General features: G+C 53.6%; 3 protein-coding genes across 3 annotated transcripts; all 3 read right to left on the bottom strand.

The window, feature by feature from the left end:
* Positions 1-41: 41 nt before the first annotated feature.
* Positions 42-2397, bottom strand: BDP81DRAFT_14913 (glycolate oxidase). The gene is made up of 5 exons (XM_060581902.1): positions 1805-2397; positions 1354-1753; positions 1073-1291; positions 601-999; positions 42-538 (listed from the first exon to the last, which is right to left on the bottom strand). The coding sequence occupies exons 1-5, from the start codon at positions 2162-2164 to the stop codon at positions 132-134; spliced, it is 1785 nt and encodes a 594-aa protein (XP_060452108.1). The 5' UTR covers positions 2165-2397; the 3' UTR covers positions 42-131.
* A 4923-nt stretch (positions 2398-7320) lies between these two features.
* On the bottom strand, positions 7321-9010 carry BDP81DRAFT_414089 (ribosomal family S4e). The gene is made up of 3 exons (XM_060589334.1): positions 8871-9010; positions 8255-8677; positions 7321-7967 (listed from the first exon to the last, which is right to left on the bottom strand). Exons 1-3 carry the CDS (start codon positions 8882-8884, stop codon positions 7616-7618), a joined length of 789 nt encoding a protein of 262 aa, XP_060452107.1. The 5' UTR covers positions 8885-9010; the 3' UTR covers positions 7321-7615.
* Positions 9011-9867: 857 nt separating this feature from the next.
* On the bottom strand, positions 9868-11577 carry BDP81DRAFT_307353 (MYB DNA-binding domain-containing protein; the record flags this gene model as incomplete). The annotated part of the gene is made up of 2 exons (XM_060583356.1): positions 9868-10899; positions 10948-11577. The coding sequence occupies 2 exons, from the start codon at positions 11575-11577 to the stop codon at positions 9868-9870; spliced, it is 1662 nt and encodes a 553-aa protein (XP_060452106.1).
* Between the last annotated feature and the right edge of the window lie 86 nt (positions 11578-11663).

Here is an 11663-nt window from a genome sequence, read left to right as displayed (position 1 = left end):
GTAATGGCGAGAATTTCCATCACGTCCATCCGAAGCCCTACTCAGTCACCAATCCGACTCTCAGTGGTATCCGCCGCTCTTAATGGCATCCCACATCATTCATGTCGACCCCATATCAAACGACCATAAGTCTATACGGAGTAATCTTGGTTCGTCCTTGAGCCTTCAGGAATGTCCATGATTTTTCCAGGGTTCATGATCCATTTCGGATCCAGCGCGCGTTTGATCGACTTCATTACGTCGAGGGTATCGGAGCCAACCTCAAGAAGCAGCGATTCTTTCTTGCCCCAGCCGATCGAATGCTCGCCCGTACACGTCCCTTCCATCTCAATTGCTCGCTTTACCATGTTGTGGACGCACTTCTCGACCTTCTCTCTCTCTTCGGGGATCGTCCGGTTGTAAATAATGCTTTCGTGGAAGTTGCCGTCGCCGATATGTCCGAGAATACTTGCAAACAACCCCATGTCATCCATCTCCTTCTTGCTAATCTCGATGAGGTCAGCCAGACGGCTGAAGGGGACAGCGACATCAGTACTCCCTACGCATTGTCAGTCCATAGTTCCCCCGGTACTGACCAAAGCCAGATAACGAGCTACTCACAAACTTCTTCACCGTCCTTGCGGAGAGCCAACATCGACCATAGTGATTCTTTCCGGGCAGACCACAGCAACTTTTGCTCGAGCGCGTCCTTTGCGAACTCAAAGTTACCACCCTTGTGGTTCTTGGTGATCTTCTGAACGAGGCCAATGTTCTCCTTGACACCGGCCTTGGTACCAGAGAACTTGAAGAACAGGGTCGGGAGTTCCTGCCAGACACGAGGCGCTGTTGCACCACCTAGATTGACGACCTTCATTTGGACTTCGTCCATGATCTCCATGGCCGCCACAGGGATACCATTGCGCATGACTTCGGCCGCGGCCGCAGCAGCGTCTCTAATACTAGGGAATGTGACCACGGCAACTGAAAAGTCTTCGGGCACAACAGTGAGCTTCAGGGTTGCTGAAAGCTATTAGTAAACACTCAAGGAAGCGGTGACGAGCTGGAACCAGACCATCTGCCTAGTCCTACTCACCTTCGGTCACGAGGCCTAGTGTTCCCTCAGATCCTACGAACAACCCGTTCAGGTTGTAGCCGGCAGAAGACTTTCTTGGCCGTCTCCGAGTCTTGACCACAGTTCCGTCTGCCAAAACAACGGTGAGGTTGATCACCCAATCCTTCATCGTTCCGTATCTAACGGCGTTGGTTCCCGAGCAGTTTGTACCGATCATTCCACCAATCTTTGCGCTTGGGCCTGTCTTATGTTCAGTTCTAGAGATCTCGTTCATGGCGAACACTACGCTGATCTTGGCTTACCCGGGTCGATAGGGAAGAAGAGACCACTCTCCATATTTGCCAGTTTTTCGTTCAAGTCTTGCCATCCGATACTCGGCTGTACGACAATGTCCATATCGTCCTTATTGAAGGAGAGAATCTGGTCCATAAAGGCGAAATCGACACTGATTCCCCCGTAGGGTGCCGAGAAGTTTCCTTCCAGACTGGAACCACCCGAGTAAGGAATGATGGGGACGTTGTATTTGAAGCATACTCGTGCGATTGTCGCCACCTGCTCAGTTGATCGCGGGTATGCAACAGCAACGGGAAGGCCATCAGGATTAGTCGACGACCATTCGGAATACCCATGAGCATGCAAATCGTCGGGGTCCGTGGAAATGATATCCTCGCCCCCTAGCTCCTTTCGAATCTCCTTCAAGGCCTACACGCTGGGTTAGAAGCGTCACTCTTTCGCTTAATGGGGTTAGAATACCTGCTCCATCTCGGCCATGCTTGCATAAGTCACAGGGCGAGACAAACCGTCCGGAGAAAGCAGAGCGCTGCCAAGAGGAAGAAAGCCAGCGCTGGCAGAATTGTCCTTTATCGAGCTAGCAAGACCCCAGCCAACGGTACCGGCGGCCAAAGCAACACCCCAGACCGACTTCCCATGCCAACCGCTTTGTGCGGTGTTGGTCGAACCTTCGGAGCTGGTCCGGGGGCTGCTTCGCCGGGTGGTCGTGGCCGAAAAGCTCCGACCGGCGCGGAGAGTGGGCCCAGCGAGTCGGCCCCTCAAGCCATGGCTCAGAAGGGGCCTCGCAGAGAGTTTGGCCGACATGCAGGGGATGAGGGCCATTTACACGGACACAAATCCGATTCCTCGAGGAGAAAGTCTGCTATTGGCCAAGAAGACGACCAGGGTAAGATGCTGGAATCGACAGGGTATAGTGGTGGGTTGCGTCGGCGAGATGGCTTGCGTCGGCGTTCGAGGTTGATATTGGTCTGCGCTGCTTCTGATTTTGTGCCGGAAACGTCGAATCCAACGGAGAGTTGTGGATGACAATTCCTAATATTGGGATTGCAGGGCGATGCGAATGTCGACTAGATGTCGGTCTGCCAAATGACGACGATGTAGAGGGCTGCCGAATGGCCCTTTGCTAAAAGCGTTTGTGTATAGCGCGAAAACGAGTCTATGACAACCAAAGCCGGGACGGTGAACCAAACAGAAAGAGGAAGACGATGTGTTTATATCCAGGAAGCGAGCGAAATCGTCGACCACATATCCCAATCCACGGCCAATGTCGCAATCGCCCACGAAGCAAGCTAAGAAGCTGAGTGTTGGGGCAAGTGGGTATGGTGGATGACAACGGGGCCCTTCGCCTTTAACAACGATGCCTCTCTGCCTTTTTTTTGTGGAAGAAGTTGAGAGAGCATGACCCGAATCTCAAGTACATGGGCGTACCGCATCCCACTTTGGGAACAAGGTGCAGACAAGGCAGAGGGAGTGGGTGCATAGAAGACTTTCTTGCAACCAATCATGACACTGGAGAAGGGGAATACAGGCCCAAAGAGTCAAGAAGTCAAGAGCCGGCGGGCTAGAAAGACGAAAGCATGGCTAGCGAGTGAGCAAAGGTGGTAGCCCTGAGTTGTCAGCGGGGGTAAGACTCTGGACTTTTCCACGATGAGGTACTTTGCAATACCTCGCCTCACTAGCACCAGTCCGGGCAAGCTTTCCATGTGGAGCAGCGAGCTTGGATTTGCTATGTTGCCAGAGACAAAACAAAGAGGATGACATCGGGCCTGGATCCGGGGCACAGGCGGGGAAGATGCCGAAGGTGAAACAATCCGAAGTCGTCGATGTTCTCGGTGAATGGAACATTTCCCCGCGGAACGGTACGGCGAGGATAGATGAACAGATTCGATATCGATTCGCGACCTCCGGGTTTGGTGTAGCTCAGCATCTCTCGGCGACGCTGGGTGACGGCTGGAAAACCAACAAATCGGGAACAGAACAGAAACAGGGGCATCGGAGTTGACGCGGAAAATGTGGCCAGCTTCAAAGGTCCGAGTGAGCATGGACACGAGCCCGATAATGAACGAAGGTAGAGCATTTCACGTCATCAGTAGGGACTGATGCTGGGTTGTGATGCAGGTGTGACCCCCGTTTCGTGGGGTGGCTTAAGCTACGATGAATGGGGGGCAGCAACAACCTTCCGCAGTTGGTCTACTGGAAGTCTGATTACCAACGGCATCCCACCCTTTGGGTTGGACTTCTCACCGACGTAATCAAGTTCGCGGCAATGGCAGCCGCAAATCACGACTAGCAAGCGAATCGAGTGTCGAGTTCGGAAGGCTGACGGACCTCGTGTTCGAAGATGGCCCTGCTGCCGTTGAGTTGTACGACGGTGAGACGGGGCAAGACAAGACTGATGAAGTCTAGCATACTCAAATATGCCATTGACGAGAGACTGCAGGCGTACCGGCGTACCCCCAACCAAGAGCATGGGTACAGGGGGCCGAGAAAATTTCAATCTCTTCCCATGACCACGATTTTCCAGCCTCTTGTGAGCGACAAAAGGGCCCTGATTTCTGACGAACCCCCGCGCACCGGCCTGGTCGGTGTAGAGTCCGCAGTGGGGCTCGCACGAGGGGTAACGGTGGCGCACGGTGACCGCCGAGGACGCAGGCCGTTGGCCTCCGGGGCCAGCCAAACAAGACGTTTGTCAGGGTGCCGCTTGCCGGCTGGAACATGTCTTCTCGTCTGTGGATATGACTGCAGGTTTCTGAGCATCCTCTCACAGAGACCATCCACTGCGAGGTCGCACTCGCCTGGTGGATCAAGGGCGGGCATGGGGGTTTGACAGTCTGCCAGCGGAAACTCAACGAAGAGGAGTGTTCCGAGATGAGGACCTTGGGTGCTGGCTATCCCACCTACTGAGTGTGCCCCCGGAAGTCCGCTCCCGATGGCAGCGCCGACACGGAGGTTTTCCGAGGTCAAGATAACAGAACCCACGGCAAATAGGCGACGAAGGCCGAAGCAACCAAGCAGAGCAGCTCAGTCTCTTGCTCCATCTGCAGTACACGATGTTGCCGTCGTCTGACTCCCAAAGTACAGTGTGACATAAGCTCACCTGTTTCTTGGGTTTCCATTGCGGGCGAAGGTGGTAAGCAATTACACTAACCCTGACAATTACCTCTAGGAAACACCATCATCGGGAATTTGAGTTATGTCAGGGATGTGTCCGAGGTGCACCATTGTTGCGTCGTGACCCAGACTGGACGTCACACGCTGTGAGAGTCGGGCTTTGCGGAACCATCGCAGCTCAAGGGCAGATTAAACATCCTGTTCTCTCGTCAGGCAGCGGCATCGCTGTCCATTACGAAGAAGGCAACATTTAACCACTTCTCACCCCAGAACTGTGCGGCTTCCGATGACAAAAACGCCCCTCTCTTAACGCCCGCTCAGCCCTCCTGTCGACCTGCCCAAAGGATTTTCAGTGCATCATTAGATGCGTACCTCCCACGCCGCAAGCCTGCAACGCAACCCCCCCTTGCTGCTAGCCATGCGACCCCAATAATCGATGAGATTCGATCATCGGTTCTAAACCAAGGTAGCTTGGATGCTGCATGGACTTCCAGGTACTCAGGCCAGGATCAGAAGTCGGATGCCCCCCCCCCAGCGCAGAGCAGGAAAGCCGCTCGCAGGACTTCCTTTGGGCTGTTCCTCTGTCTGTACTCGAATCAACCAGTATCGTCAAGGAGCCCATCTCATGATCCTCATGTACGGAATCTTCAGCGCCAGCCAGTAGCCGATATGTCGCATCTGGCTCTTAGCTACGATTTTCCCCCCTATTTTCCAAGGGGATAATCAATTTGGATGTACCATGGTATCCCCAAACGCTGTCAGGAGCTGCCACCGACCACGAAAATGCATGACTGACTGCCTTGCTTGATCCACAAGCCGTGGAGTCTCCGCAGCCGTACAAACATAAGGATTCTAGAACAAAGCAGAGAAACAATGCCATGTGCCGGGGCAACTGCATTGTATCCCCCGCGCGTCCCCCGACTGGCTGGTCGTGTCTTACATTCGGCGGCAAAGTCGCCGAAGGCATGTTCGCCGCCGCCTGGTTATTGATGTAGTTCGTGTGGAGTTCCTTTGTTTTATTGCCAAAGCCTGGCCGGGCGTGTTCAGGGGAAGATCATTGCGTCCGTAAGCTGCACAAATTGACTTTCAGTCAATGACGCCTATTGCCTCCTCTTGAACCTTCAAACACGTTCCACTTGGCTATAGACCGGAATGTTTATGTTATTCTTTAGAGTCTTTGAAGGACATGGCAGATGGGGGGTTTCGTTCATCAACGCCTGGCGTAGCACGTCGTCTCCCGAGACCAGTTTCTGCTGGTGGATTCTCGCAGTGCCGCAGTGCGGGTGTTACGGCGGGGTTTGTGGGCGACCACAATGGCGGGGGAATGTTCCACCTCCACAAGGTCTGGACACGAGAAGCGGTAGCCGAGAGCAACTACGGATACCTGAGTGCCCTTTTGGTCAAGGTGCGTAGAAATTCAAGACACGATACACCTGGATTACTATCCGAACGGGATGTAGTCAGGGCCTTTTTCACTTCCAGGTGGTCAAAAATCCGTGGAGACGAGGCTGGGGCTGTCCACCCCTCAAATACAGAAACTGGCAAAACCGCGTCCGTAGGATGATTTGGGATCAGCTGCTAGTGACTTGCTCAGGCACAAGCCGCCTTGTTGGAAATGCTGCGTCCCTAGGGAAACGCACAAAGCGATTTTGAATTGTGATATAAATAAATAAAAACTCCATGAAGCGTCAAGTTCATCACCATTGTGCCTACAATGCGCCGGTAAGCAAGTACCGGGGCGCCTTTTTACCCCAGAATCAGGATCAGGGCCAAAAGTCGGGGTATCGGAATCTTAACCAGGACGAGAATCTCGCGTTTCCCCCTCCCTACTCGGGGAGAGTTATCCAATACCTCCTCCCCTCGGCAGCAAGAACGAAAAGGGAGTGCCCATTTCGTAATTCGTAATGGAATGACCAATCGATTGGGGGTACGGTGAGAACTTCCTCGGGGTAGACAACACTACCTCAGATACCCTACTAGCATCCTGCTGCCCGTGGAAAGGTCCCCCTCCCCCACAGTCATCCACGGCAGATACCAGTAGACACACAAACGCACCTCAGAGAAGTGAGTGTGTGTGTGTAAGAAATACTGCACAGTATGTCATAAACCATATTCGTGGCTTCAGGCCGACGCGGACTGTTGGGTGAGCCTGCGTCATACAAGCATGCAGCAGAGGGCACGAGACCGTTTACCGTGCGGTGGTTTTCCGTGTGGGAATGAGTGAGTGGGTTGGGCCCTTGGATACTTGCCGATGTAACTACAGCCCTTTTCTGTCCTTCGCTCGCTCCCTCTCTCACACACACTTCCTCTCGGCGGCTGTGTGCCTTGGTGAAATACCTGCCCCCCCCCCCCCCCCCCCCTTCCCTTGGGAATTATTTGAGGGAAGGGGTGTGATGTAGATGTTGGGGTGAGAACTAGAGGGTAGGCACGGCTTGGCGGATCAATGGCTTGTGGTTGACGCGTCGAAGTGAGGATGTGGTGCTGGTGCAAGGCAATGGGGGCTCATGGCGATTGGACTGGAGCAAATTGTTCCTCTAGGGTCGAGCTACGTGACGAAAGTCTTTCACAGTTCCCAGAGGGACCTCGTGGAGATGATATGTTGAGTTCAAGGCCCATCATGTCTCGGAACATAGAGGTAGCCACAATTACCATTGAACACAGGGCAATGTTCAAGGTCTAGATATGCGTTGAACGAATCCAACTTCTCAGTGGGCAGTCTTGTATGGAACCGGTGGGAGGTATCGCAGGCGGCAATAACATAACATAGTATGACAACATATGATGACATCGAGGTATCCTAATAGCGAAGTGGCATAAGATGGCATTCACAAGACGACATCACAAGCGAAGCATATGGGAACTCAAGATTGGGCGGAAGAGTGACCTTCAATGGCTTGGTATTGGCAGCAGCTATCTGCCGGGTAGTCAAAGCCGATAACTCTAAAATCAGCCCTAGACTCCGTAATTTTTGTTTGATCATGCTCAATCCCATTTGCCCGACCCAAATAACCCGTGTCCATCCCGAGAGACATTCACGAAAGTGTGTAGCAATGCAGCGAAGGCGTCACCTTTCGGAACAACAACCCTGACGCCGCAGCAACACACGCAGCAGACTCACGCGCAACCTTCATCATTTCGTAGGAGAAGAGGAAGAATGATCGCTTAGTTGCCGGCGAGGTTGTTGGCGCGACGGCGGTCACGCTCCTCGGCGATGGTGAGCTTGACACCCTTGCCCTTGGGCAGGGAGATCCAGGGCTTCTCGGAGCCGATGACGAAGACGTTGGACTCACGGGTGGCGAAGGTGTTGTCAATGGCGTCCTTGATGTGGACAATGTTGAAACCTCCGTCGTGGCGCTCACGGTGGGTGATGACACCGACACGACCCATGTTGCGACCGCCGGTGACCATGGCGATGGAGCCGGTGTCGAACTTGATGAAGTCCTCAATCTTGCCGGTGGCGAGGTTGATCTTGACGGTGTCGTTGACCTTGACGAGGGGGTCAGGGTAGCGGATGCTGCAGAGGAAGAGAAGAGTCAGCAAAGGGGGTTCGGATGGGGTGATACATTACAGCCGTCGGATGTAGCTCCAATCTCTTTCCTTCGTAATCGGCCAATATTCTTCTTTTTGACGTTGCAATTCCGCCTCCCTCCCACTTCAAAAGGGAAGGGGATTTTGTATGATTGGGAAGTCTTATTCCAGGAATTGAACAAGAGAGCATTTTGGGTGATGACGAATCGACCAAAGCTTGATCCAACGGCTGAATGATGTCTGACAGAACCAGTGCAGAGTGTGCAAACTCACGTTCTCGCATCGTGCGTGACCAAGAATGGGATTCCACCGCGGCCAAGCTGAACGCGCTTGACCTTGCCGAGCTTGTACTCGGCCTCCTCGGCCTGGATGCGGTGGACGGTGAAGCGGCCCTTGGTGTCGTAGATGAGACGGAAGTTCTCGCCAGTCTTGTCGATGGTGATGACGTCCATGAAGCCGGCGGGGTAGGTCATGTCGGTGCGGACCTTGCCGTCGACCTTGATGAGGCGCTGCATGAGGATGGAGCGGGTCTCGCGGAAGTTGAGGGCGTACTTGAGGCGGTTGCGGAGGAAGACGATCAACGGCAAGCACTCGCGAAGCTTGTGAGGACCGGCCGAGGGGCGGGGAGCGTAGGTTCCGGACAGCTTGTCCAGGAGCCAGTGCGAAGGCGCGCTAAGGCGCTTCTGGTGCTTCTTGCTGTGAGGGCATTGTCAGAATATTTGTTCGTATCGCGGAGGTCCTTGATCAAGTTCTCGAATGTTGTCGTCGGAATTCTTCTCCAATTCGTCGCGGTGGGCAAGTCAAACTCGCTCGAGCACCAAATAAGAATCCGAATCGCATCGACGACGACAATGACCTGGGAATTGAGGATTGGGTATCAAGCACTTACAGTCCCTTGCCCATTTTGTCTGACTGCCGATTAGTCTATGGGGGTATCTGGTCGGTGGGTGTGAAGGTCGAAGTCGAGATACTCAGATTCAATAACGGAACGGGACGTGGAGTACAGAGGGATCGGGCAGGAAATTTTCTGTGAGGCGTAGGTTTTTCGAACCCTACACTTGTGTCTCTGGGCGGTCAAAAGGAGGGGCGGGGCTTCGATAATCCGGCGGTGGTCAGTGGTCGATTGGATTAAGCGAGATGGTCCGTGTACATAATCTCCACTTGGCTTTCCTGCTCCGTTGATTCGGCGGCTGTGGGTCCCGTTCACGACGGGCACATGGCAACACGGGCTTGACGGGTAGGATCGATGACAGCGGCCCCACCAAAAGTACAAGAACGGTGTCCGAATGTGTCTTAAGGTAGACGCAGAAGCAGCTGTCTCTTCTTCTTCGAAACCTTCAAATTCCATCATTGGCATGGCGAACCGTGTAGGTTTTCCAGACTCATAATAAGTACGCATCGGTCATGTGCACCGTATTCAGTACAATCATCTAGCGATTGGTGCTTTCTAGCTCACAGTGCCCAGGTCTCGACACTCTACTAAGATAGTCGGTTGATGGCCCAAAGTGGCCTGTCCTGAACACTATCTCGTTCTTGCGCAGAAACGACCGTAGTCCATCTAATTCACTCCCGAACCCCTTTTGTCCATCCTTGGCCAAAGATATCTGACCATGCGCCGTATCTCCAAAATGTGATTACGGAAAACCAGTTTGGTATAAGTTTATGTCCAGAAACGACCGTTCGGGCAGCGAAGCGCTCCATTTCTCCATATACGCCACGCAAGCAAACAATACGCAGCACTTTTGATTCTAATGTTCGATACAAATTCTCGCACACAAGCTGACAGGTCGGAACCTAGCAGACGTGCTAGACCGTTGTCAAATGACGCAGCAGGAGGAATATCCGGCTGTCGAAGGGCTGTTGAGGCTTCAACACCCAATGGTACGTTAAGGTGACGTCGATTCAGACGTCTGATCGGGTGCGTATATCGCAGTCGAGCTAGCGACCTGTGAGTCGTCCAGCAGTAGGCGAGAGATATCCATCTCTCCCGCACTTCCCATGAATGTCGCCGTGGTCGTTTCGCCAAAGTCGAAGGCCTGCTGGCTGGCAGGTAGTTCTCCATTGTCAATGACAGAGAGAGGCCACCTGGGGAGGTCCTCCTTGGAATTGGTTCTATTCAATGCCGCCTCCATGGGAGGTGGCCTGTTGGGCTGCAGAGTGTTCGAGATGCTCATGCTAACCGTCGGTTCGAGGGTATCGCCCCCTCGCCCGTCCTGGGGTTGGAACAATCCCTTTTCAATCTTGGCATAAACACTGGGGTACTTGTTCCGAACCCTGTCTCTAAGGTCTGTCGGTTGTCGTCCAGACAGACTAAAGCGTGGATCTCTCTGGATTTTGGTCCAGGCTGGTCCATATTTATCCAGCCCTTCGAGTATTTGCTTGTCGTCTTGGTCGGTAAAAGGTCGTCTTTCCCGTCTGTGAGATTTCTTGAATGGACCGTGTATTCCTAGCTCGGCTAGATCCTCCAGCTTCTTGCGGTGCGCCCTGCTCCTCTTCATTTTAGGAAAGGCGTCCATTTCAGCCTGGGTCAATTGGGATTGCTCGCTCGCCATAGCCTCATCTTGTGCTATGAGTATGTTTTCGGAAAGTAGTCCTGTTTTCGCTTTGGCCTTTGGTTCGGTCGGGGTCGTTGGCGGCGCCGCAGCAGCAGCAGTTGCAATCTTTGGTTCGCTGTTCGTCCTGCGCAACTCGTTCGGACAGCAGGTGCGAAACCGGTCCTTCAAGTCACCCGCAGTTCGGTCATTGAAGTTAAAGTCGGGATCTGCAAGGATGTCGGTCCATTTTCCAACGCCATGACGGTTGACACCCAGTAGTAAGTGGTTTGTCTCGGCTTCGGACCACTTCCTCCTCGGCTTCATCGCCTTCTTCCTTGTTTTGCCACCACTAAATTTCGAATTCTTGGTCGTTGTCGAGTCGGCCTCAGCGGGCTTCTCGACCTCAATCTCCATGTCCTTTTCCTCGGGCACAGGCGCAAAATCTCGGAGTGGCTTTAGCTGGTTGCTTTCGGGTTCGTTGAAGTCGTTGGAGGCAATGGGCGGAAACAGCGCGGCATCGGGAGGAGGTTCGTGTAAGCCATTGATGATGGGTGGCATAGTCGGCATGACCTGGGGTTGGATTGGCTTTTGTTTCTTAACGGGCTGTGGTAGCTGCACGAAATCGTCCTTGGTGGCAACGTTGCGGTGCCTCTTCTTCGTTGCGGAATCATCTTTGTTTTCGGGCACCTCGTCGAGGATCTTGCTGAGAGAAAAGGAGGAGTCTGCATTATCTCGGTCCTCGCCCAACAGCAGTCTCAATTGTAAATGCGCGGTGCTGTTGACTGCTCCCCGATCGATTGGTGCTTCGTCATCCTTTCGTGAATCTCGTGCGGAGAAGCTGTCGTCGAGGATGCCGGCATTCTGTGGTGGGGCTCCGTGGCTGGTGGCAAGCGAGGGCCCTTTGATGTTTTCTTCGCGATGGGTGGTCTCGGGCTCGAGTGGGAAGGGCCTCTCGGAGGGACGAGAAAAGGCTAGGCGGAGAGGCGGCAGATCAGCGTGAGCGAGCTGTGGCGTGGTGGAATCGTTCAGTAGGTGGATGAGGCGTGGCTCGATGTAGGCCATCGTGGGCTAGAGAAGTCGGAGTGGGCATTTGGTTTAAAATTTGAGGTAGGAAACAACACAGACGAAGAGAAGAAGAGTGAAGGGGA

This window comes from Colletotrichum phormii, assembly GCF_030913505.1.
Source record: "Colletotrichum phormii strain CBS 102054 chromosome Unknown BDP81scaffold_1, whole genome shotgun sequence".
NCBI classification, from domain to species: Eukaryota; Fungi; Ascomycota; class Sordariomycetes; order Glomerellales; family Glomerellaceae; genus Colletotrichum; species Colletotrichum phormii.
Note: the sequence above shows the minus strand (reverse complement) of the source record. Positions and strands in the feature narration are given on the sequence as shown.

Coding starts and splice junctions, on each gene's coding strand:
- BDP81DRAFT_414089 (XM_060589334.1), bottom strand. Junction 7,968..8,254: donor GTCACGCACGATGCGAGAAC/GTGAGTTTGCAC, acceptor CTTCCTCTGCAG/CATCCGCTACCCTGACCCCC.
- BDP81DRAFT_14913 (XM_060581902.1), bottom strand. CDS start 2,164: ATGGCCCTCATCCCCTGCATGTCGGCCAAACTCTCTGCGAGGCCCCTT. Junction 1,754..1,804: donor GCATGGCCGAGATGGAGCAG/GTATTCTAACCC, acceptor CCCAGCGTGTAG/GCCTTGAAGGAGATTCGAAA. Junction 1,000..1,072: donor ACTAGGCCTCGTGACCGAAG/GTGAGTAGGACT, acceptor AATAGCTTTCAG/CAACCCTGAAGCTCACTGTT.